This window comes from Microcaecilia unicolor, chromosome 1 (genome assembly GCF_901765095.1).
Source record: "Microcaecilia unicolor chromosome 1, aMicUni1.1, whole genome shotgun sequence".
In the NCBI taxonomy this organism is placed as follows: domain Eukaryota; kingdom Metazoa; phylum Chordata; class Amphibia; order Gymnophiona; family Siphonopidae; genus Microcaecilia; species Microcaecilia unicolor.
Genome location: NC_044031.1, coordinates 183,862,411 through 183,888,305, shown reverse-complemented (window position 1 = coordinate 183,888,305; position 25,895 = coordinate 183,862,411). Strand labels below are relative to the sequence as shown.

At 43.7% G+C, this 25,895-nt stretch overlaps 1 protein-coding gene across 1 annotated transcript; it reads left to right on the top strand.

Moving 5' to 3' along the window:
• Positions 1-7,177: 7,177 nt before the first annotated feature.
• APOLD1 (apolipoprotein L domain containing 1) lies at positions 7,178-11,335 on the top strand. The gene is made up of 2 exons (XM_030189982.1): positions 7,178-7,285; positions 9,734-11,335. Exons 1-2 carry the CDS (start codon positions 7,263-7,265, stop codon positions 10,392-10,394), a joined length of 684 nt encoding a protein of 227 aa, XP_030045842.1. The 5' UTR covers positions 7,178-7,262; the 3' UTR covers positions 10,395-11,335.
• Positions 11,336-25,895: the final 14,560 nt, after the last annotated feature.

Here is a 25,895-nt window from a genome sequence, read left to right as displayed (position 1 = left end):
CGTGGCTGCACGGATTTTTTAAAAAAAAAGGCAGGTGGTGGCAGGAGAGAGACGGGGCGGACCGCCCCCACCGCCCCACCCTTGCTACGCCACTGTATCCAAGGAGACTATCCAAGAATGGTCAAAATATCAATTTAAAGGTGCAGCTGCAAAGCTCAAAAATTTACATCAGGCTTGGATGCTGTTCAAAAATACCATCCTGGAAGCCCAGACCTGATATATTCCATGTATTGAAGAAGGAAGGCCAAACAGCCTACATAGTTAAAAGTGAGGTGACGGAAGCTATTAGAGTTAAAAGAAAATCCTTCATAAATGGAAGAAGGATCTGACTGAAAATAATAGGAAACAGCATAAGAAATGGCAAGTCCATGCAAAACGCTGATAAGGACGGCAAAGAGAGTCTTTGAAAACACAGAGTAAAACTTTTCTATGTATATTAGAAGCAAGAAGCTGGTAAAAGAATTGGCCCACTAGATGACCAAGGGGTAAAAGGGGCACTTGGGAAATAGAAGGCCATAGCGGAGAGATTAAAATAATTCTTTGCTTTGGTCTTCATCAAGGAAGATGTGAGAGAGATTCCAGTTCCAGAAATAGTATTCAATGCTGATGTCAGAGAAACTGAAAAAAAAAAATCTCTGTAACCCTGGAAGATTTCATGGGAGCAATTTGACAAACTGAAGAGTAGCAAATCACCTGGACCGGATGGTATACATCCCAGAGTACTGATAGAATTCAAATATGAACTTTACAGAGCTATTGTTAGTAATATGTAATTTATCTTTAAAATCAAGCATGGTACCAGAAGATTGGAGGGTGGCCAATGTAATGACAATTTTTTTAAAGGGCTCCAGAGCTGATCCAGGAAATTATAGACCGGTGTGCCTGACGTCCGTGTCAGGAAAAATGGTAGAGACTGTTATAAAGAACAAAATTACAGGGTATATACATAAGCATGGATTAATGATACCAAGCCAACATGGATTTAGTCAAGGGAAATCCTGCCTCACTAATCTACTACATTTTTTTGAAGGGGTGAATAGATAAAGGTGGATAAAGGTGAGCCGGTTGATATTGTGTATCCAGATTTTCAAAAGGCATTTGACAAAGTACCTCATGAAAGACTCCTAAGGATGGGATTGGAGGTAATATCCTATTGTAGATTAAAAACTGGTTAAAAGATAGAAAACACAGAGTAGGGTTAAATGGTCAGTATTCTCAATGGAAAAGGATAGATAGTGGGGTTCCTCAGGGGTCTGTGCTGGGACTGCTTTTTTTCCCCCCAATGTAAATCTTTATTGAAGTTTTTTCAGCAAGAACATCTGCTAAGACCAACACATCAAAATCTAAATGCTATCAACCATTTCCCTCCCCCCAACTCCCTTCCCCACATACCCACAAACAGAGACACCAGAAGGGGTCATAAATAACAGTTATGCACAACTAACAAGAATCCAAATGAGCTTGCAGCGGGGCCCAAGAGCAAGTAAATTGCTGCTTCTCATCTTGCTTAATAGCAGTCAGTTTTTCCATCAGCAATGATACCTCAGTCTGTTTCTCCAGTCCACCAAGGCTGGAGCTTGAGTGACCTTCATAATCTGGCAATCTCATATCTAGCGACTGTAAAGCAATTTTAAAAATCCTTTTGGGAGCCATCATTAAGGTTGTGCATGCCAACATTCAAGAGGCATAATTGGGGGTAAAGGACCAAGTAGGATGGTCTATGATTTCAGCAGTCTCCCCTTGTACCACTAACCAGAGTAGGTGTATAACAGAGCACTCCCACCACATGTGGAAATAAGTCCCCGAGAATCCACAATGTCTTCAGCACAAAGTGGGGAGAATGCCATACAAAGTGTGAAGCCGAGAGGGAGTGAGACAATAGTGCAATAATGCTTATAGTTATGTTTCTTGATTTTGATCAATAGGGACATCTTGTAGTTATTATGCAAAATACCTTCCCAGTTGGAGTGGTCCCAAAATAACTTAAGATCGTGCTCCCATGCAGTCATATATCGAAACTGTAGAAACTCTACAGGTTTAAAAATACTATATAAGGCTGAAATAAGACCTTTGGAGGATTGATGGTGATGCAAAAGTTGTTCCCAAGGATACCAGTCCCTAAGTAGAGTAGATCTCCATGCTATGTCTTGTAAAACCACGTCTAATCTGTAAAAGTGGTAAAAGTCACCTTTTTCTAAACAAAACTCTTTTTGCAACATTTCAAAAGATTTTAAGTTCTTATCAAACAATTGAAACACCGCAAAAAAGGTCCTTATGCTCCCAGCCTTTGAAGCATTTGTTGTGCTGTAGGTCCTCCAAGATGAAGGTAATGGGGACCAACCAAGAAGTCCATCCTCATCTCCATATGCCAAATGTGCAAGATAATTTTAAGGTATGGATTGGTAATCACAAGATGGTCTGGAGTGGTATTCGATATTCAGGGCAAATGATGTAAAAGGCCACCAGTACAATAAGACTGTTCAATTTGTACATATGGTTTAACCCACTTTGTGATTGCCAATCCCAGATAGGCCTAAATTGGGCTGCTACATAATACACATGTAAATTAGGAACTCCCAGTCATACAGTATTGCCATATCTCAAAAAAAGATAAAGCGAAATTAGAAAAGGTTCAAAGAAGAGTGACCAAAATGATAAAGGGAATGGAACGCCTCTCATATGAGGAAAGGCTAAAGAGGTTAGGACTCTTCAGCTTGGAAAAGAGATGGATGAGGGGAGATATGACTGAGGTCTATAAAAATCCTGAGTGGTGTAGCATAAGTAGAAGTGAATCAATTTTTTACTCATTCCAAAAGTACAAAGACTAGGGAACACTCAAGGAGTTGCATGGAAATACTTTTAAAACAAATAGGAGGAAAGATTTTCTCACTCAACGAATAGTCAAGCTCTGGAACTCTTTGCCAGATGATGTGGTAATAGCGGTTAGTGTATCTGAGTTTAAAAAAGGTTTGGGCAACTTCCTGGAGGAAAAGTCCATAGTCTGCTATGAGACAGTCATGGGAAAGTTACTGCTTGCCATGGGATTGGTAGCATGAAATGTAATATTTGGGTTTCTGCCAGGTACTTGTGACCTGGAGTGAGGGAAAGATGCTGGACTATAGGTGGGAAGGAAGAGAGAAAGAGAGAAATTTTGGACCATGAGGGAGGGGCAGGAGGGAAGAGAGGATAGGAATATGCTGGGGGTTGGAGTAGAAGAGAGATAGGCTATGAAGGTGAGGAGAGAAAGAGAGCAGATGCTGGGCTAGAAGGGTGGAGGTAGGGAGACACTGGGAATGGTGGAACCATGTGGGAGAGGCCAAGGGGGGGGGGGGGGGTGGCAAGGACATTAAAGAGAGAACAGTGATTACAGGGGGTAGAAATGTGGTAATGGGGAGTAGATGGAAGACTGGGGAAGGAATGAGATGAGAGATGGGGAATGGGAGAGCTAGCGGTTGAAGGAGATGGAAATTTGATAGGTATCTCAAACATAAAAAGAGGGTGAAATTTGAGTGACCAGAGAGGCAAAAAAGAAAAAAAGAGAGGAAAGAGATAAAATGGAAAGATCAATATGTCAGAGGCAAGTGTAGTGAGGAAATGGAATGAAAGAGGAGAAAAGACAAATGGACAGCAGCCACTTGAAGAATTAGCAGAAGACAGCCAGGAAAGTGGAAAAGAGAAACTGAAACCAACATATTGGAAAATAAAATTTCCAGACAACAAAGGAAAAAAAGACATTTTATTTTCAATTTTTCTAACTTAGAAAATGTGCTTAGCATACGTCTTTTTATTGTGTTCAGTAGAAAAGAAAATATATTTCTGTTTTTTTGTTTCTTCACTGTTGCAGTACATGCTGAGGTTCCCAGTTCAATCTTTGTCTTTTATTTCTAATTTGTGAATCCTTGGTCTGTATTTGGTGAGGGTCTGTTGGTGTGATTGTAATGGCAGTTGGGGATGGGAGGCAGGGAGGAGAGGGAATTGAAGGGGGGCTGCCTTTATTTTCTGCCCTGGGCCCTAGAATGTATAACACAAGCCATGACCCTTGCTGTAGCTGGTGGGGATCCCCAAGCCCCACTAGCTAAGGACCTCCTCTGAAGGCAGCCAACACTCCCTTCTACTAAGCTTAGCAGATGTTGGCAGCATCCTTGAGCCACCAACAACTAAGCATGAGTGGGGTGCCGGCATCAGTAACTCAAGGAGCTGCTGCTGCTGCCTGCCAAGCTTGGTAAAAAAAAAAAAAAAAAGAGTTCTGGCCAGCTTCAGAGGAAATCTTCAGCTGCCACAATTTGGGGAGCTAACTTATTTATATTTTAAGGAGGGAGGTGCCAGGGGATGTGTGAAGATTTGGGGGAGTGAGGGGTGGGGCAGAGAGAAAATGTTATGCTCACCCATTTTGGGTTCAGGCCCACCCAAAATTGGCTATCTGGCTGTCACTGAATCAAATGCCTCAATTCAGACAAAAACATTTTTCTTTTTTTTTTAAAGAAAAGGGCCCCAACTGGGAGCTCAGGCTTAAGTAGCCCGCGAGCCATGGAAAAAGAAAGAACAAGTGCCACATGCACTACACAACTAAGGGGAAAAGGAACAAAAATAAGAAAAAAAAAGTCCCATGCTACTAATACAAAACGCCAGCAAAAAAGATTTGCTGTCAGGTAACAAAACCATACGACAGAGGAAGTCTGAAGACACGACTTCTCTGCTCTGTGGATCCCTGACGAGTCGCGCAGGTGTGAAGGCACATCATGCATGCGTGGTACAACCTGCCATAAGCTCTGTGAATGATTTCACCCACATATGTGTACATACTGTCCTGTTTGTCCTCAGAGAATTTTTGCTATGACAGGGCACCCTGTCAGTTTTCACAGGAGTATCAAATATTAGTCCAAGAAGTTGTGGTATTAAAGATGATAGAAATGTTATCTTCTTGGCACCTTCTGCACCCTCTGTTATGCCAAGAATTCAGATATTGCAGCGGTTTCAATTTGACAGGTCTTCTATGTTTTCTTGTAGTTTTAGAATGTTTTTTCCTCAAGCTGATGCTCGCTAGGGGTCAGGGTGGGAAGGGGGGGCTCATTACACCACCACGGTATTTTTTTTAATTAGGGGAAGGGGGCTGGGTAGGGCCAGGTAGACTTGACTTGGGAGGAGGGAAGCAGGGCAGGGTACATAAGTACATAAGCATAAGCACCGCCATACTGAGAAAAGACCAAGGGCCCATCAAGCCCAGCATCCTGTCTCCGACAGCAGCCAATCCAGGCTTCAAGAACCCGGCAAAACTCAAAAAAATATTTAATAATGTTCAATGGACTGTTCCCTCAGGAATCTGTCCAAACCCCCCCTTTAAATTCCGTAAGGCCAGCTGCTGTCACTACATTCTCCAGCAACGAGTTCCAGAGTCTAACTACACGCTGAGTAAAGGGTAGTTTGGTTGGAGGGAGAGAAGGGGTGCCGCTAGACACCTGCTCTTCTCAACCAACTCTTCTATGCTGCCCCAGACCTGGTCTAAAGTTTCCCATGTTAAACACCTGTGTGAAGGTTTTTTTTTTTTTAGATGGCTGTGAGGTAGGCAATGACCTAATTAATATGCATTTAAATGCATGTTAATGTAGTTTGTGCTAATGGTTTCAGTGCTCACGCTGAAACCATTGGAGCATTCAGTGCATAATTCATAATTCAGTGCATAATAAAGGAAAAATGTCAGGAAGTACTTTTCACGGAGAGAGTGGTGGATACTTGGAATGCCCTCCCACGGGAGGTGGTGGAGATGAAACAGTAACAGAATTCAAACATGCTTGGGATAAACATAAAGGAATCCTGTTCAGAAAGAATGTATCCTTGGGAGCTTAGCCGAGTTTAGGTGGCAGAGCTGGTGGTGGGAGGCGGGGCTAGTGGTTGGGAGGCGGGGATAGTGCTGGGCAGACTTATACAGTCTGTGCCAGAGCCAGTGGTGGGAGGCGGGGCTGGCGGTTGGGAGGCGGAGATAGTGCTGGGCAGACTTATACAGTCTGTGCCAGAGCTGGTGGTGGGAGGCGGGACTGGTAGTTGGGAGGCAGGGATAGTGCTGGCCAGACTTATACGGTCTGTGCCCTGAAAAGGACAGGTACAAATATTTATCTTGTTGGGCAGACTGGATGGACCGTCCGTGTCTTTTTCTGCCGTCATCTACTATGTTACTATAATAATGTGCACACAAACTCAGTGTTAAGCCTCTGTTAACTCCGACATTAGTTTTGCACATCAGCCCCAAGGGTAAGGGAGGGAAGGGGACACAAACTAAAAGGGCCTTTTACAAAGCCGCACTAGCGTTTTAAGCTTGCAGTAAAAATCAGCTGGCGGTAAATTGTGACACCCTGGGTGTCTCAGTGTTTACCGCCAGCTGATTGTTACCATGAGTTAAAAATGCTAGAGCAGCTTTGTAAAAGGCCCCCTAAGAGAGAAATGGAGAAGGTGGAAGCTGAGGAAGGAAACTACTGTGAGGGTGGGGGCGTGCGAATATTTCATGCCTGGGTGCAGCGGCCAGACACTATAAAGAGTGAACTGTGCACAATAAAATTACAAAGTGTACATAATTTTGCATAATATTCACATTTTTTGAACAAAGAATTACTATTTTTCACAGAATTAATTCCCCCAGGGCTAACCACAGTTCACTTTGCCTCTATCCTCCAAAGCTCATATCAACAAATTGGTTAGTCTATAAAGTACCACCTGCCTTTGTCAATGTTTTTACATCAGACTAACACAGCTAACCTTTTAAAGAGATCCAATAAAACGCCAGGATTATCGGTGTTTCCAGCTCATGAAGATACCTTTACCATAACTGAGTTGTTGACCTTGAACATCAGGACATTTTATTTATTGTGATAAGGGCAATGATTTTATTTCTCTAGCTTTGAACAGTTCCAGCAACTACTGCAAGCTTACTAGCAAAGGGAAGGATGCAGCAATGAAAAACTGCGCGTGAGGCCCAACAAAGTGCAAACATTCTATTCGTGTTCTGCACTGCAGTGACGTCTGAAAGCAGCATGCCCCCTTCGGCTGCGCCCTGTCCTGTTCCTAACTAGAGCCCCTTTCATGCACGTCATTTCCCGGCCTTCGAGTAACTGAACAAAAGGGGGCTCGGCAGGGCAGCAGGAAATGACAGGATCCCGGTGTGAGGTCATCGCAGCCCTGGCTGGAATTGGCTGTCCCTTTCTTGGCGCTATAAATACAGTAAAGCAGTAAGCACACCAGCTTGCAATTAGCAGTAAAGCTTTTACTTCAGGATGCCAACAACGGGGGAGGAAAGGTATGTCCAGAGTTTCCTTCATTCATTTTCAGTGTGAAATTAGATTGTGGAGCTACTTTAAAGAGCTAATAATGGCTTAGAAACAAAATTGCATGGTTAATCAAAATATTTTTTTTATCTATTCGTTTCCTTATTTTTTCTAAAATGTGTGAATGAACATATAATCTTTGAGTGTATAGAAGAGGCCAATGAATTTTTAATCGCCACCTGGAAATTGTACACACTGCTGCCAATATGGTAATTGTGAGGTCACTCGGAGATAAAGGTGACTCATTGAACAGGGCAAGAAGCTTTCCAGTTACTTGAGTTTTTGCGACTTTTTAAAACCCGTTTTTGTTTGGTTTCACACATCCATTTTAATACAAATTTTTGAAATTGTGTTAGAACTTATCAGTGTGTGCAAATTGACTTAGCACAGTTAAAATCAATTTAGTATACATTCAATTTTTGATGGTATGCTGACAAATCAGATGTGTATTGATGAATTCATATCCGTAGCACTGGAGCAAAGACAACCTAAGGAACAAAAAAAACCTCTTTTTTTTTTTTGTTTGTTTTTTTGTTACGGACAGTGTGTCAACAGGCTAAGGTGGTGAGGGCACAAAGACACAGTAATTTATTTTATTTGTTACATTTTGTATCCCACATTTTCCCACCTATTGCAGGCTCAATGTGGCTTACATAGTACCGGAGAGGTGTTCGCCAATTCCGGTATGAACAAATACAAAGTGATGTTGTGGCAGAATAAGGTTAATGTGGAACAGACACATTAGGGAATCGTAGAGCGGAAGGGTAAGGGTGGGGGGGGGGGGGGGTAAGGGTAATGAGAATGAAAAGAGGGCTGTGATATTTAAGGGCTCTTTTTACAAAGCGGCGCTACTGATTAGCAGCGCACTGCATGCAAACAAACCCATTCTGTTCCCATGGGCTTCTTTGCATTCAGCACATACTAATCGGTAGCACTGCTTTGTAAAAGGAGCCCCAAAGGCCCCAATGCTCAGAACAGCGCGGGGAATGAACTCCCTAATGGTCACCACTAATGACATGCAAATATAAGTACGGTCATAGCGATGATCATGAAGGAGTTTTTGGAGCATGTGCTCGAGCATAATCTTCCCGCAGAAGAGGTTTGACAGGTCCAGGCTTTTCTTCTGCAGGAGAAAACTGGGTAGTTAAGCCTCGTCCAGTGCATCCCGGGCAGGGCACCTCCATTTTGAGGAGGCATCCGGCAGGAGGACATTGACAGCCCTAGTCCCTCCTCCAAGGTGGGAAGAGAACCACCACTAGACCACCAAGGCTAGTCTTCAGAGAGGAGAGATCAGTGGGGCTAAGAGTCCTACTGGACCACCAGGAACTTATTGATTTTTGGGGACTGGTTTTGTGTTTGGGGGTCTGGGGTTCACCAGACCTCCAGGCCCGTGTTTGGGGGTCCACCAAACCATCAGGCTCTCTTGTCTTCATGGAGGCAGGAGGACTTGGGGTCCACTGGACCGTCAGGGCTTTGTGGGTCTCCCCATTCCTCTCCAATGCCCTGGCAAACCCTAATGCCAGCTCTGAGCTGTCATAGGGTTTGCCGCGGGAGGAGCACCCTTATTTGGCATGCTGCCTGCTGAGCATAGGAGAGGAATAGGTAATTACCTATTTATTGTGCATTTGCATGCTCATTGCGTTAGAGCTGGCGAGCTCGTTATTTCACGCGCTCGCCGGCTCTGAACATTCGGTGGTAGCAAATGCAGGCACTAGTGCGGCACTAATTGCCTCTAGCACTCGCATTTGCTTCTGAGCATTAGGGCATCTGTTTTTTACCCTGTCCTTTAAATTTCACTATCAACTACGAGAGACTGCCTGCCTATTTCCTTAAATGTATTTGAGCCACTTGTATTGATTTTTGAATGTCCATTGGAAAAATGGCACCCACACTTTCCTGTTCAGGACAGTAGAAAAATGACAGATTTCCTTCACAGTGCAATGGCTTTAAACTTCAAATCAATCTGCATTTTTCTCAGTTCTGTGAAAATTCTACTACATACTTGTTTAGAAAAGATGGGAGCTGTTCTGTAAATAACTTCTAATGATTTCATTAAACTCAAACCCCACTAGTGATCTAACCCATAATTTGGACATGAGTGCATTAGAGCTCACTGGCCTGATTCTAATCCAAAGCTGGAATGCTGAGCACACTAAAATAAAGAGAATGCACATCCCTAGCTGAAATCAGTTGTTTGGCACAGGAAGGGGGGGAGAAGGTGACTTTGGGGTCATTGTGGTGAACTTGGAAACCAATTACATCAGGTAGGAGCCCTGAGGGATGGGGGTGGGTGTGGCATCATCATTCTTTGAGTGATCTAATAGACTAGATGACCTCATCTGGTCTCTTTCAGTCCTATCTTTCTATGATTCCAGTCTAGTAACAGTTGCAATAATAACTGTTTGTTTGTTTTTCTGCAGAATGCTAGATGAAGCTGCAGCCCTGTCCTGGCACGCCACCTCCAATCCCACCAGCCAGTCTGTGTTGTTTCTGGTGGACCAGAGAAACAGATTGCATGATCATGTAATGCGCCTCCACAAAATTGCTGCCCGAATCAAGAAGCTTCACAAGAGGTCTGTCATCACCACCTTGACGGGGAATTGCCTGAGTATAGCTGGTGCGGTCACTGCAATTGTTGGCCTCTCACTCACTCCCATCACCCTTGGGGCATCCCTCTTGGCCTCCTCAGTAGGCCTGGGGGTTGCAGCAGCTGGAGGGGCAGCTAATGTCACTTCTGATGTGTCTCTGGCCCTCTCCAGCTCCAGGGAGCTGAGAAAGGTACGGGAAATTGACGAGGCCTGCCGCAAACAGCTGAAGGAGATCTGGGAATGCCTGGAGCTAACACAGCAGCCACCGGGTACTGTAGGGTATGATCCCTGGGCCGCAGAGGAAGGCCCCAGTGACTCCGTCCGCTTTATGGTACTCTCTGGCTCACATGACTTCCTAGTGCCAAAATATTCAGAAGAAGCCACTAAAGGGAGCCAAGCAGTGTTGAGGGCCAAAGTTCAGAGACTAGCCATGCACCTGGAGTCCTGCATAAATGTCCTGGACAGCATGTGTGGTCAGTTACAACTGGAATGAACAGCACTGGAGCACTCCTAAATTGTAACTGAATGTAGCAAGCAAGCGCAGGACTATTAAGGCTTATTCTGAGGTGTAGAAAAGCAGGGGAGAGCCCCCTGGAAAGCACTGAAAGGCCAGACCAACAGGGTTCAGCTGCTGAGGGCAGGAGGGGGAGCATAGAACAGAGTACATGAAGTTGCCAGATAGCTGGTATATTAATTTGTGGTACAGCTGTTGTCTTTAAATCTACAGACTAGCAAAAGTATGAGTGGTAAAATTTGAATATTTTCTTTCCCCCTTCAGTTTCCTTACAAATTTTACACTGTTTAATGTCTTACTGATGCAGTATTGTCATATCTATGGCAAGGAATCAAACTGCTACACTCACTGTTTGTGCTTGGCACTGGCTTACCCTCAAGGCCACAGTTCATATTTTTCAAAGTCTTTTTTTTTTTTCATCTTCAGAGGAGCTTAAGCAAGACTGAGATAATAATTCTAATTAGGTTGCCTTTTTTCATAATACCACCCAGTTTCATTGTATAACAAGCTACAGCAGACAACTTACACTTGTTTCTACTAACACAACGTTATCAGTTGTGTTAGGGAGAATGACTAGAACTAGAGTCTTTGGTGTCCCTGTATAAGAATTATGACAAGACCTTTCTGAGTCAACAGGAAGGGGAGCCTGCCATACACTGAATATCACACACATTTTATATACTATTTATTTAATATATTTTTTAAATGGTGACATTTTGTGATTGGTAAAGACTGAGATGCTGAATTTGAAAAGTCTCTTGTGACAAACAAATTGATGTGTATACAGTCTGTGGTTCTGTTTTGAGCTGTGGATATTAGATTTGAATAAAGATATATTATATTTTCCTGTACTGCCTTCCTAGAGCATGAGTAATGTAGTTTCTGGGAGAGGGCAGGCTGACATAAATGGCTGCTGCTGAAGTTTGTACCTCCTGTCCTTTACACTGAAGAGAAATTCCCTGGCACATTGGGGTGGGGGAGCAGGGCTAAACATCTTTTAACTCAAAAATCCTAATTTGCCCTTTTATGGAAGGCTGCCCCCCCCCCCCAGTTGCACCAGAAAGATTACAACTTGAGGTCAGTGACACCATTTTGCACCCAGTGCCAATGAGGTGGGAGCAGAGGGAGACTGTTCCTGCCCCTGTCTCTCTAGACTACCAGCGATTTGCCATGGATAAGTTCTGAAGGTTATTTGGCGGTGGGGGGTTCGGATTTGTGTGAGGAAGAGATGCTTTCTGGAAGGGCAGGGCTACACATAAGTACATAAGTAGTGCCATACTGGGAAAGACCAAAGGTCCATCTAGCCCAGCATCCTGTCACCGACAGTGGCCAATCCAGGTCAAGGGCACCTGGCACGCTCCCCAAACGTAAAAACATTCCAGACAAGTTATACCTAAAAATGCGGAATTTTTCCAAGTCCATTTAATAGCGGTCTATGGACTTGTCCTTTAGGAATCTATCTAACCCCTTTTTAAACTCCGTCAAGCTAACCGCCCGTACCACGTTCTCCGGCAACGAATTCCAGAGTCTAATTACACGTTGGGTGAAGAAAAATTTTCTCCGATTCGTTTTAAATTTACCACACTGTAGCTTCAACTCATGCCCTCTAGTCCTAGTATTTTTGGATAGCGTGAACAGTCGCTTCACATCCACCCGATCCATTCCACTCATTATTTTATACACTTCTATCATATCTCCCCTCAGCCGTCTCTTCTCCAAGCTGAAAAGCCCTAGCCTTCTCAGCCTCTCTTCATAGGAAAGTCGTCCCATCCCCACTATCATTTTCGTCGCCCTTCGCTGTACCTTTTCCAATTCTACTATATCTTTTTTGAGATACGGAGACCAGTACTGAACACAATACTCCAGGTGCGGTCGCACCATGGAGCGATACAACGGCATTATAACATCCGCACACCTGGACTCCATACCCTTCCTAATAACACCCAACATTCTATTCGCTTTCCTAGCCGCAGCAGCACACTGAGCAGAAGGTTTCAGCGTATCATCGACGACGACACCCAGATCCCTTTCTTGATCCGTAACTCCTAACGCGGAACCTTGCAAGACGTAGCTATAATTCGGGTTCCTCTTACCCACATGCATCACTTTGCACTTGTCAACATTGAACTTCATCTGCCACTTGCACGCCCATTCTCCCAGTCTCGCAAGGTCCTCCTGTAATCGTTCACATTCCTCCTGCGACTTGACGACCCTGAATAATTTTGTGTCATCGGCGAATTTAATTACCTCACTAGTTATTCCCATCTCTAGGTCATTTATAAATACATTAAAAAGCAACGGACCCAGCACAGACCCCTGCGGGACCCCACTAACTACCCTCCTCCACTGAGAATACACGATAGCTTAGAGTTCAGGAGGGAGGGCTTCCAGGGGGATAGGATTGGGGGGGGAGTGCTTTGCTTGAGGGGATTCAGACCAGTTGGGGGCGGGCTTTGCTTGGGAGAGGGGAACAAAGTGGGTGGGAGGTTCTGCTTGGGGGCATTGGATCAGGGGATATGGTGGGGTGCCTCAAACTGGGGGGGAAGGTGCTGCCGAGGCAGTACTGTGTTACATACTGAGCTATATAGCACAGTTCCTCCCCTGTTATCTGGCACTCCTTGTAACATGATGCCCATGCAGTAAGTGTCAACCCTATGCGGTAGATACTTGCACTTAGGTTTTGCAGCAGAAGAGAGTACACACAATACAAATGCAAAAAAAGAAAAGTACCAAGGACCATTTAAGCATGGAAAAGTCAAGCGTCCTTTATTACTAGACTCAATGAGTGGCCTAGTGGTTAGGGTGGTGGAATCTGGTCCTGAGGAATTGAGTTCAATTCCCACTTCAGGCACAGGCAGCTCCTTGTGACTCTGGACAAGTCACTTAACCCTCCATTACCCCAGGTACAAATAAGTACCTGTATACAATATGTAAGCCACATTGAGCCTGCCATGAGTGGGAAAGCGCAGGGTACAAATGTAACAAAAAAAATTTTTTTGGCATAAAACGCCTGCAAACTTATTTAATTAGCAAACCAAAGCTGACTGGAACTGAATCAACAACACAGAGTGGAAATCACATTCCAGCATCTTTGAATTGGCACCAATTCGATGATGCTGTAATGCGATTGCGCACTTTGGAACTGACTCAACAACACAGATTGAAAGTGCGTAATCGTATTCCAGCTTCTTCAAATTGGTGCCAATTTGAAGATGCTGGAATGTGATTACCCACTTTCACTGTGTGGTGTTTCAGTTCCAGTCAGCTTTGGTTTGCTAATTATACTTTAGATAGATTGATTGACCCCTGACAGGCGTTTTACGCCAAAATGAGGCCCTTGTTGGGTCTAGTAATAAACTTTCCCATGCTTGATTGACCCTTGGTATATTTTGTTTTGCATTTGTACTTAGATTTTACCACCAAATGATAGTCTGTGCAAAACCGTAATAAACTTAAGTCAAATAAACTATTTTGATAATCTTGTGCCTAATTAACAATTTTCCATTAAGCATTTTAAATACACTTTTTATTTTTATTTATTACGATTTATTTACTGCCTTTTTGAAGGAATTCACTCAAGGCGGTGTACAGCAAGAATAAGTCAAACATAATCAATAGACAATTACAGCAGCAAAAATATTCAAACAATACAAAGTATGGCATAGTATGCTACATTACAATGTCAACATAATACACAATAAATTATTTAATAGACAGGATAGGGTGTAAGCAAAGATGGAGCATATAGATAGGTAAGATAGAGTAACAGGAGTATGAAAATAAGGGACTAGTTTAAAGAAAGTTGCTTGAACATTATCTTAGCTAAGGTTGGAGTGGATAAACATGCCCTCCTATAGTACGCTTAGCCGGTGTCATTTACTTCTTCCGTTAAAGATCTGATTGAAGAGCCTGGTGTTCAAACAGACATTGAGAGGCATAATCGAACGTCGCCGGCCAAATAGATCGCCGGCGGCGCTACAGCTGGCCAGAACCGTATTATCGAAAAGATGGCCGTCCATCTTTTTTTTCGATAATACGGTTTAGCCCGGCCAAATGCCGTGGAGTTCGCCGGGTTTGAGATGGCCAGGTTTGTTTTTCAGCGATAATGGAAAGTTATATCGGCCATCTCAAACCCCGGCCAAATTCAAGGCATTTGGCCGTGGGAGGAGCCAGCATTTTTAGTGCACTGGCCCCCCTGACATGCCAGGAAACCATCCAGCCACCCTAGGGGTCACTGCGGTGGGCTTCAGAAAAGCTCCCACGTGCATAGCTCCCTTACTTTGGGAGCTGAGCCCCCCAACCCCCCCCCAAACCCACTACCCACAAATGTACTGCACCCACTAAAATTGCTCCAGGGACCTGATACAACCTCTAGGACTTATTGCTGCTGTATAACTTTGGCACACCAGTTCACACCTGAAGACTAATCTCTCTGAAAAAGTCCTTTCTTGAAATAACCACGTTTACTCACAGTTAACTGCAGATCAGAGGTTGTGCCCCACTGGCAAAGAGTCCCCTGGTACTAAGATTAGCAGTAGGTCAGAGCTGGCACAATGGTGTACAATGCCCTCTTTCAGCACCATTCAAGGTAAGAACTACGTTCTCTAACGTGGGTAACACAGGAAAGGGAACTAAACTGGCTTACAAAATGGCCACTACCGCATGGACTACAACAGGAAACAAAACAGGGCACACTCTGACCCAGTTAGCAGGGGGGAAAAGTACCATGGGAGTAGAGCCCAGTACCCTACACCCACCACAATGCATTGCTAATGTGACTCTGCAGGGCACCTAACAGAAAAGGTGTCACACTCACCCGAGAGCCACAACGCAACCAGGGAAAGGCTGTCGGAGGATACAACACATTCTGCTGTCATGGAGGTGGGTACGGTATTTGAGGCTGGCAAAAAAGGTTTTTAGTTTTATTTTTTTAGTTTGGAAGAGGATTGGTGACCACTGGGGGAGTATGGGGAGGTCATACCCCATTCCCTCCAGTGGTCATCTGGTCAGTTGGGGCACCTTTTTGAGGCTTGGTCGTGAAAATAAAAGGACCAAGTAAAGCCGGCGAAATACTGCTTAACGCCGCTTTTTTTTTCCATTATCGGCGAAAGCCGGCCATCTGGTAGCCACGCCCATGCCCGCCTTCGCTAATCTACCGACGCCCCCTTGAACTTTCGCCGGCGAAGCGACGGGAAAGCGGAGATGCTGTAAAAAATGCTTTTGATTATACCGATTTCGCCGCTTTTAAGAAATCGCCGGCCATCTCCCGATTTGTGTCGGAAGATGGCCGGCGATCACTTTCGATTATAAGCTGGATATTTATTTGGATTTAGCTCACACCTTTTTCAGTAGTAGCTCAAGGTAAATTACATTCAGATACAGTAGGTATTTCCTTGCCCTTGGATGGTCACAGTTTAATTTTGTACCTGATGTGACAGAGGGTTAAGGGACTTTCTGAAGATCACAAGAAGCAGCAGTGGAATTTGAACTGGGATCCCCCTAGTACTCTAGCCACTAGGCTACTCCTCCATGTTTACTGACTGCTGCTAAGCATACAAGTTTGCTTTCAGTAGATTCAGCAGCATTATTCAGACAGTACTACTACTACTATTTAGCATTTCTATAGCGCTACAAGGCGTACGCAGCGCTGCACAAACATAGAAGAAAGACAGTCCCTGCTCAAAGAGCTTACAATCTACTAGACAAAAAAATAAATAAAGTAAGCAAATCAAATCAATTAATGTGAACGGGAAGGAAGAGAGGAGGGTAGGTGGAGGCGAGTGGTTACAAGTGGTTACGAGTCAAAAGCAATGTTAAAGAGGTGGGCTTTCAGTTTAGATTTAAAGGTGGCCAAGGATGGGGCAAGACGTAGGGGCTCAGGAAGTTTATTCCAGGCGTAGGGTGCAGCGAGACAGAAGGCGCGAAGTCTGGAGTTGGCAGTAGTGGAGAAGGGAACAGATAAGAAGGATTTATCCATGGAGCGGAGTGCACGGGAAGGGGGTGTAGGGAAGGACGAGTGTGGAGAGATACTGGGGAGCAGCAGAGTGAGTACATTTATAGGTTAGTAGAAGAAGTTTGAACAGGATGCGAAAACAGATAGGGAGCCAGTGAAGCTGGCAAAAAAAACTCTAACTACTATAATGCTATCCAAATGGCTATCTATACAGATAACTGTGATACTCAGTCACTATCAGTACAGCTAAACGATTTAATTTAGAATTGCTAAAAAGCAATTTAGCTATACGGACAACAGCTAAATATTGCTGTCATACGTATAGTCAGTGCTGCCATCTATCATATAGCAGTAGTGTGGGTGTGAGTGAGATTACTGCTTTTGATATCCAGAGGTGGCCAGTTCAAATCTCACTGCTGCTCCTTGTGATCTTGGGCAAGTCACTTAACCCTCCATTGTCTCAGGTACAAACTTAGATTGTGAGCCCTCCTGGGACAGAGAAATATCCAGTGTACCTGAATGTAATTAAACACTCACAGCTACTGTTTACAAATATGTGATCTCCACCACTTTTAAAATTGACCCAATTCTGTTTTTCAGTGATTACTTTGTATGAAGTTGGCAAAGCACTAATAATTCATTAGCAGAGGAGTGACAGTACTGGTTCCTAATCTAATGAAAAACTTATAAATAATGCAGCATCCTAGATTTTGGCATGTTTCAGGGAGGAGTAAATGCAATCTCAGAAGGCTGTTCTCCTAGCTGTATGCAGATGGAGACCGACTCTGACGTGCTTTGGGGAGAATCCTCTGGTGATGGCTTTCCTGAACCAGTTTCTGGCTCTTTGTCAGTCTTTGCTCATTATCCCAGCAGGGTGGGATTTCCTCCCAGCTTGGGTTTGACCTGGGAACAAAGGAAGTTGCATTTGAAGTGTAACAAGCCTGGCATTTCCAAAATCCATGGTAAAGAGCTATGTGATAGGAAGTGAGAGGCAGATGCATCAAGCAAACGTGTGGACAAGAAGGATATAAATGTTTTTATATATTATTATATAACTGTTGATGCTGTTAGACCGAATGTCCTCGTACAGAGTTTGATTGAGCCAAATGTAGGACTTGGAAAATATCCAGCAGAAAGTTGTCTGTCAGCTTCAATAAATACAAATATTCACAGTTCATATTTTAAAAGACTGCAGCTCAAGAGACTGTATTTCAAGAAAACCAAATAATTTTTGTTCGTAGGTCTTCTGAGGAGTAAAGCTACCCAGCTATGGCCAGAAAGGAGGCCATAGCCAATAGCTATTCAACAAGTTGGGCAAATAGTAAAATGCTACTTAGTCAGTGGCTTCAGTATTCATAGCCTGCGGGTGGTTGTGACCGTGCCATTGGATGGCTGATGCAGCTTCCAAGACATGCTTAAGTAAGTTGCTCTCCAGAGGCTGGCTTGTGTTTAGAGAGAACTTAGAAAAGCTGGTAAAGAACCTGAGAGAGGCCAGACCAGTTCATGGGCATCAGCTAAGCCCTTGGGCAGTAGGTCCCGATCCAAGGACTGAGGTCATTATTGGCTGGGTAGACAGTCCCTGGACATCTTGGGGGCAGTAGCCCAGAAAGGGATGTCCTTTCATGGAACATGGAGGAAAAAATAGTATGGAATGTTATCCTTCACTATAGGAGTTAAGGGACCCCAATGCAAGTAAGCCAGGCCCCCGGATGGTTCAGGTGGGAGGCAGACTTTGACTCTTACCATGAGTGGGCCTTCATCACTTCCAAACAATGGGTCCTGAAGGTAGTACAGTACAGGTATGAGCTGCAATTTGCCAAACCCATTTCTGACCTCTTTATAGTAACACCCCCACCACCACCCCAGTTCTTCTTTCAACAGGGAGGTAGTGGAGACCAAGGAGCTGATGCCCTGTCTAGATCAGGGTTGTGCATTCTACTCAATCTATGTTGTGGCTCCTTATTTCCCACCCTGGACCTAAAAGAGGTGAATACCTCCCTGTGGGTCCCCATGGTTCCACATAAAAATGCTCAGGTTGGTGAGCACCTCTGTCCAACCCAGCAAGTTTCTAACCTTTCTCGATCTGACAAAGGCCTACCTTCATATCTTTATTAAAATACTAATAAACCACCTATACAACACGAAAAGTTGTTCAAAGTGGCTTATATAAAATCACACAAGATTAAGTTAACACATAACATCACAATAAGCAATATCTTAAACATAAGTCATGTTTTTAAATTGTTTTTTAAACTGTTTCTTACTATTTTTCATTTTCAGTTCTTTCAATCGAGTGTTTCTCTGCGTAAGTCCATTGGACTGCAAAAACCTGTTGTTTCTTTCTCTGTAACATCACCAAAATTCATCCCTTCTTTTCTGAACATACTACCAAAACCCTTATCCACACTCTTATCACCTCACGCTTGGATTACTGTAATTTGCTTCCCACACAGGTCTCCCTCTAAGCCATCTCTCTCCCCTTCAATCTGTTCAAAATGTTGCTGCTTGTCATATTTTGACAGTGTCGCTATGCTTGTATTAGCCCTTTCCTCAAGTCACTTCATTGGCTTTCTATCCATTTCCGCATACAGTTCAAACTCCTCTTATTGACTTACAAGTGCATTCACTCTGCAGCTCCTCAGTACCTCTCCACTCTTCTCTCTCCCTACACTCCTCCCTGGAAATTCCGTTCATCGGGTAAATCTCTCTTATCTGTACCCTTCTCTTCCATTGCCATCTCCAGACTCCGTTCCTTTTATTTTGTTGCACCATATGCCTGGAATAGACTTCCTGAGTCAATACGTCAAGCTCCATCTTTGCCCATCTTCAAATCTAGGCTAAAAGCCCAACTTTTTGAGGATGTTTTTAACAATTAAATTCAGTACCCATGTCTGTTTTAATCACTCCCACAACAAGCAATTCCCTAATCCCTTATTTGCCCTGTTTGTCTGTCTTGCTTAGACTGTAAGCTCTGTCGAGCAGGGACTGTCTCATACATGTTTAGTGTACAGTGCTGCATACATCTAGTAGCACTATAGAAATAATAAGTAGTAATAGTAGTAGGGGCCATAAAATAAGACATTCTGTATCTCATCCTCAATCCCTTCAGTTCCTGAACAGTTGGAACCATCAGCAACAGGTCCTGACTAGATCTCAAGGTTCAGTCTGGAGTGTCTTTGCAATCTAATAAAAATAAACAGGACTAGCAGTATTCAATGTTTTAAAGATTGATCCCTGGGGGTTGATATTCCAAGCGCTTTAACTGGCCAGAAAAGGCTCCTGGCTGGTTAAATTGCTCAGTCAGGGCTATCCACTGATATTCAGTGGCACTTAACCAGTGAATCTATCTAAAGTAGTAAGTTGAAAACATATAATTAGCAAACCAAAGCTGACTGGAACTGAATCAACAACACAGAGTGGAAATCACATTCCAGCATCTTTGAATTGGCACCAATTCGAAGATGCTGTAATGCGATTACGCACTTTGGAACTGAATCAACAACACAGATTGAAAGTGCGTAATCGTAGTCCAGCATCTTCAAATTGGCACCAGTGAAGTGCCGCTGAATATCACCAGACCTTTAAGTTCAAAGCTGGCTATTTTGTGGGCAGTCCATGGGCAGAGTCAGCACTTATGCAGTTTTGTCTGGTGTCGCTTATGTAGTTAAGTGCTGAATATTGCACTTTCACATAAGAGAGAGCCGATCACATAAACCCGAATACTCAATGTTGATGCCCGGCATTGAATATCCAGGAATAACGCTGCCAGCAGCTAAAAATACTGCTCACTGCTGCCGACTGAATATCACCCCACAAGATTTTAAATGTTATTCTAGATAGAACAGAGAGCCAATGTATTTCTCCCAAGATTGGAGTAATATTCTCATATCTTGATCTCCCTGTCTAAAACCATGCAGCTATATTTTTTACTTTATTATAGGGCATCTGAGGAAGCAAGCAAAGTAATTTAGCAATGACAAAACAGTAGAAACAACCACACTGTTCATGATTTGAAATGACAAATACGGTTTCAATCTCTTCACTCAGCGTAATTTCTTATAAGCTGTTTTCGCTAATCGCTGAACATGTGTAACAGGAGCAAAACTAAGAGAAATCCAGCCCCCTAAGTCTATTATACTCTCCTGTGTAGTAGATATCGTAAACCATCCTAAATTGAAATGCAGCTTATGAGAGGGACTCCCAGATTTATCGATTCTCACCACTTCTGTCTTATCCATGTTCACCACCAAACCATTTTCCTTCAGGGCTGGTGTTAGACATTCAGGGGCCCAGGGCAGAAACTGAGGAGAGGACCCAAAAGCTGGCTCTCAGTCTATGCCTTCTTTACACTGAGGCAGGTTTGGGCCCCCCTATGGAATGGGGGCCCAGGGCAAATGCCCTGTTTGACACCCCCTAATGCTGGCCCTGAATGTCTTGGGCCATCAACCAATTGGAAATGAGGCCATCCGGTTAGCACTTTAGCAGTTTCTCCCCTTATTGAAGGAGAAAGAAGTCCGGATGATATCTGACAATGACACAGCAGTGGCTTTACATCAACAGGGGAGGAACCAGGAGTATGGCCATGGCATTGAAAACCAGTTGGATTGGATGCACCAGTGGGCGGAGCTGAATCTTGTGGCAATCTCAGCAGCGTACAATGCAGGGACAGAGAATGTTCAAGCAGATTTTCTCAGCAGGAATCTCCTGGACCAAGGGGAATTGAAGCTGAGTCCCTTGGCCTTCCAGCTCCTTATAGAGTGATGGAGTTCTCCAAGCTGTGACCTGATGATGTCAGGTCAGAATGCAAACTGTTCCATATTTTACAGTCACAAGAAGGTGGTCAGCTCAGTCAGCATCTATGCCTAGGTTCAACCCTGGCTGCAAAGGGAGTCTCTCTATGTATTTCCACCCTGGTGTCTCATTGGCTGGATCCTCCACAGAGCATCCAGATATCTTTCTCATGATTTTTGTGGCGCCAGACTGGCCCCATTGCCACTGGTAACTAGATCTGATCTGCCTGTTGGCAGGACCCCTGCTGCCTCTTCCACAGGGACAGGACAAAGAAAGGCCAGTTATCATGGAGGATCAGATACCTTCTAGCTTATGGCATAATCCTAGAGAGATGTTGCCTGAAGAACAGAAGTTATTCGGCCTTGGTCATTGCCACACTGCTCAAGGTTCTTTAGGTAGTTCATGTCCCTGATGTATGTCTGATGGATTTTTTTAACATCTATGCATCTCACCTTTCTGCAGGAGGTTCTAAACTCCCTGAAGGTCCAAGTGGTGGCTCTTTTCTTGTTTCAGGGCAATGTTTGAGGGTATCCCTGGCAGAACTTGTAGATGTTGTGCTGTTTTTGCATGGATTCACACATATTTGCCTTCTCTCGAGACTATTTTGCCCCAGTGGGACCTCAACCTGGTTCTCAATGCCTTTGTGGGATCTCCCTTTGAGTCCTTAAAATGGGCATCCTTGAAGGACCTTACTCTAGAAATTATGTTTCTGATAGCCAGTGTTGGGCAAGTAAAAAATAATATGTTAAAGTTGCTAGTTACTGCAAGGAAAAAGTAATATATTATAATTATTAGTTACTTGTTTAATGGAAGTAATATGTTAAGTTACTGTCAAAGTAATATGTTACTTTTAGTTACTTCTAAACTCTTGGATATAAACAGTTGTTTCAACATTATATAAAATTAATTCTAGCAAATGGAAATCCATCCATTAACAAAAAACCCCATCTAAATAGAAAATGCTCAAGTCCTCAAACATAGAGATCTGATAAAATTAGAGAGATATTTAAATCAAATACGGGGAAAAAAATGAAAATAACTAGCATATGAGCAGTGCAGAAATCAATCAAATATTATCTATATTCAGCAGTCCTTGGTGTGACAGCACCAGGCAGAGCTGCCTTCTGGCATCAGTGCCAGAAAAGAAACAAAAACTTGTTCAATCATAGGGTTCCAGTTTTTGAAGTGTAATTTAGAAATAGGTCCAATGACAGTTTCCTCGTATCCAGGTTTTTTTTTAGGGGGTACTTGGGGGTACTGAGTACCGGCACCTTTTCCATTGTCTGCTAAAATTGACCCAGGGACCCCAAATTGTAATGATAGAGCTCAGGCGTTACACACCAATTCTGCCTTGTCATAGATACTGTGACTAGTTTCAGGGGACCTGGCTATTGTGGGGTAGGTCCCGCAATGATCACCCCACCCCTGAAGGGTGACCTAGCATTTGAGTACCGGCACCTTTTTTGCTAGAAAAAACACACTGCTCGTATCAAGGCACTGTTTTGAAGTACAACATCTGCTAATACTTTAACTAAATCAGTTCCTTTTACAACGAGGGAGCAATTGCATTTCAAAATATTTGTCATTCTGCATCTTCTTGGAGACGTAATTTGTCTGCCCATGCTGAATCAACAGGAGCACTTGAAGGCAAACCTATGTTTTACTTCAAAAGCAGTGCCTTGATATGAGGAAACTAGGTCCAATTCAGCAGCAACATTACTTCTGTCACTGCCATCAACATTCTGAAAACAGAAGGTCATATTCATCACCACATTCACTGCTGGATGAAGCTGGTGCAGTTTGTTCTGATGACAGCTTTACTGTCTTCATTGCTTCAAAAAGAAATTCTTCGTATTTCATCTTCAATTCGTCGCCTTCAACCCAACGAAGATGAAACTGTGGCAGCATAACTACAGCCAGAATCAAATCTGTGCAGTCAAGATAATGACGGAAATGTTCAATGAGCCCATGTTGAAGTGAAGTGCACGAACCAGAGATGAATCAAAATAAATGGTCAACTTTAAGGATTAACTTATTCTTCACCTGGCAGGGGCTATATTAAACTATTAGAAAAAGAAAAACCCAGTGCAGTGTTTTTAAATGACATTCAGGCTTATTTTCGAAAGTGATCACTGGCCATCTTCTGACATAAATCGGGAGATGGCCGGCGATCTTGGAAAAGCAGCGAAATCGGTATAATCGAAAGCTGCTTTTTTGACAGCATCGTCACTTTCCTGTCGCCTCGCCGGTGAAAGTTCAAAGGGGCGTGTCGCCGGCGAAGTGAAGGAGGGACAAGGGTGGGCATGGGCATGGCTACCAGATGGCTGGCTTTCGCAGATAATGGAAAAAAAGCGGCGTTAATCAGTATTTCGCCGGGTTTACTTGGTCCTTTTATTTTCACAACCAAGCCTCAAAAAGGTGCCCCAACTGACCAGATGACCACTGGAGGGAATGGGGGATGACCTCCCTGTACTCCCCCAGTGGTCACCAACCCCCTCCCCACGAAAAAAATAAAGCACTTTTTTGCCAGCCTCTATGCCAGCCTCAAATGTCATACCCAGGTCCCTGACAGCAGTATGCAAGTCCCTGGAACAGTGTTTAATGGGTGCAGTGCACTTCAGGCAGGCAGACCCAGGTCCATCCCCCCCCCCCCCCCCCACCTGTTACACTTGTGGAGCTAAGTGTTGAGCCCTCCAACCCCCCCCCCCCCCAAAAGCCACTGTACCCACATGTAAATGGCCATAAGGGCTATGGTCATGGAGTAGGGGTGTGGGGAGTGGGTTTGGGGAGGATTTGGGGGGCTCAGCACCCAAGGTAAGGGAGCTATGCACCTGGGAGCATTTTCTGTATTTTTAAAACATTTTTAGAAGTGCCCCCTAGGGTGCCCTGGCATGTGAAGGGGACCAGTGCACTAAAAATGCTGGCTCCTCCCATGACCAAATGCCTTGGATTTTGCCGGGTTTGAGATGGCCGGCATTTTTTTTCCATTATCACTGAAAAATAAAACCAGCGATCTCAAACCCGGCAAACTCTGGCATTTGGCCGGGCTAAACCGTATTATCGAAAAAAAAGATGGCCAGCCATTTTTTTCGATAATATGGTTCCAGCCTGCTGTTGCGCCACCGCCAAAATAGATTGCAGGCGATCTATTTTGTCAGCAACGTTCGATTATGCCCCTCATTGTGTCCATTAGATTTCTTAATCTTTTTTTCTTAGAAAAGATTATGAATATTTTTTTTATATAAAGATTTTATATAAAGATTTTTTTTTATGTGTGAAAGGGACCTCAGCGGTTCATTTATCAAGAGGTAAAAACACTCTTACTTTCTTAACTCGCCATTGCCTCTTCATAGATCCAAATTGCTTATCAAATTTAAATTCTCAAGCATTATTTATTTGTATATATTCCTTCTAAACATATCATGAAGCTTAGAGCTTATTGCTTAAAAATGAAAAACTTAGCTTTTTAAAGATAGCTGTGAACAACAGGACCACTGACCGGCATGTGGCATGTTTCGCTATAGCTGCGTCAGGGTCGGGTCCACGCCATTGAACACCATCACCAAACATTTACTCCTTAGAGTCTAGGATGCTCTGGACTTCATACTCTGCGTCTGAGTTGGCATCAATAGGGACAGGTGCCGGAGGTACCCTGTCCCTCCCTCTCAGCATGAGGGGTTTCAAGAGGGACAAAGACCAGGGGAAACACAATGAAATGACATGAAAATACTTTTAAAACAAATAGGAGAAAATATTTTTTCACTCAAAGAATAGTTAAGCTCTGGAACTCGCTCTCGGAGGATGTGGTAACAGCATTTAGCGAATCAGGGTTTAGAAAAGGTTTGAACAAGTTCCTGGATGAAAAGTCCATAGTCTGTTATTGATATAAATATGGGGGAAGCCACTGCTTGCCCTGGGATTGGTAGCATGGCATGTTGCTACTAATTGGGTTTCTGTTAGGTTTAGGTACTTATGACCTGGATTGGCCACTGTTGGAAGCAGGACACTGGGCTAGATGAACTATTGGTCTGACCCAGTATGGCTATTATGTTCTAAGGAGATCCTGATTAAAGGAAAAAAAATAATTGACATGTCCAATGATTGATAAAAATTAAGCGTGGGGTACATTGTAAATTTGCTCATAATATATGAAGTAATATGAAAAAAATTGATGTGGATAATGTGGTTGCATAACAAGGGTTATGTGAAGACACAGATCACTGTGAGGAGTGATCAAGGGGGGAAAAAAGGAGCTGAAGTGATGTTATGTATTGAATAAAGTTGAATAATGTTGTGTGGGGTTTGTGTTGCTCCAAAGGTAAAGAAGAACAAAATCTTGAGTTAGTATCCCTTGAGGGCAAGGGATTTTTCTAACTGGGGGAGAGTGTAAGACCTCATGGGAATGGGTATTACTTAAGTGATAGATTTCCCCAGAGCCCTGGGGAGAGGGAGGTCCCTGCTAGAGGGCTGGAGAGTGGTAGAATGTCCACAGCCTTTGGAGAGTGGTTTTGAAACAGAATGCAGGGGAAAAGAGTTGCCCTTGTAGAGAATGACAAGGAGGGAGTATTGAAAAAGGGGATAAAGGTTGGAGTTATGCCCAGAGAGGGGTTATCTTTAGTTGCCTGATGGTCCCCTGTCAAGAGACCAGGAGGAGAAAAGGGAAATTCTAAGTGAGGAGTGTAATCACTGGCTATAAAGGAGGGTAACAGCTCCTGCAAGTGGCAGTCAGGAGATTA

Excerpts from the sequence above, each read along its gene's own strand:
- APOLD1 (XM_030189982.1), top strand. The coding sequence starts at position 7,263 with ATGCCAACAACGGGGGAGGAAAG. Across the intron at positions 7,286-9,733 it reads CCAACAACGGGGGAGGAAAG|AATGCTAGATGAAGCTGCAG; the intron begins GTATGTCCAGAG and ends GTTTTTCTGCAG.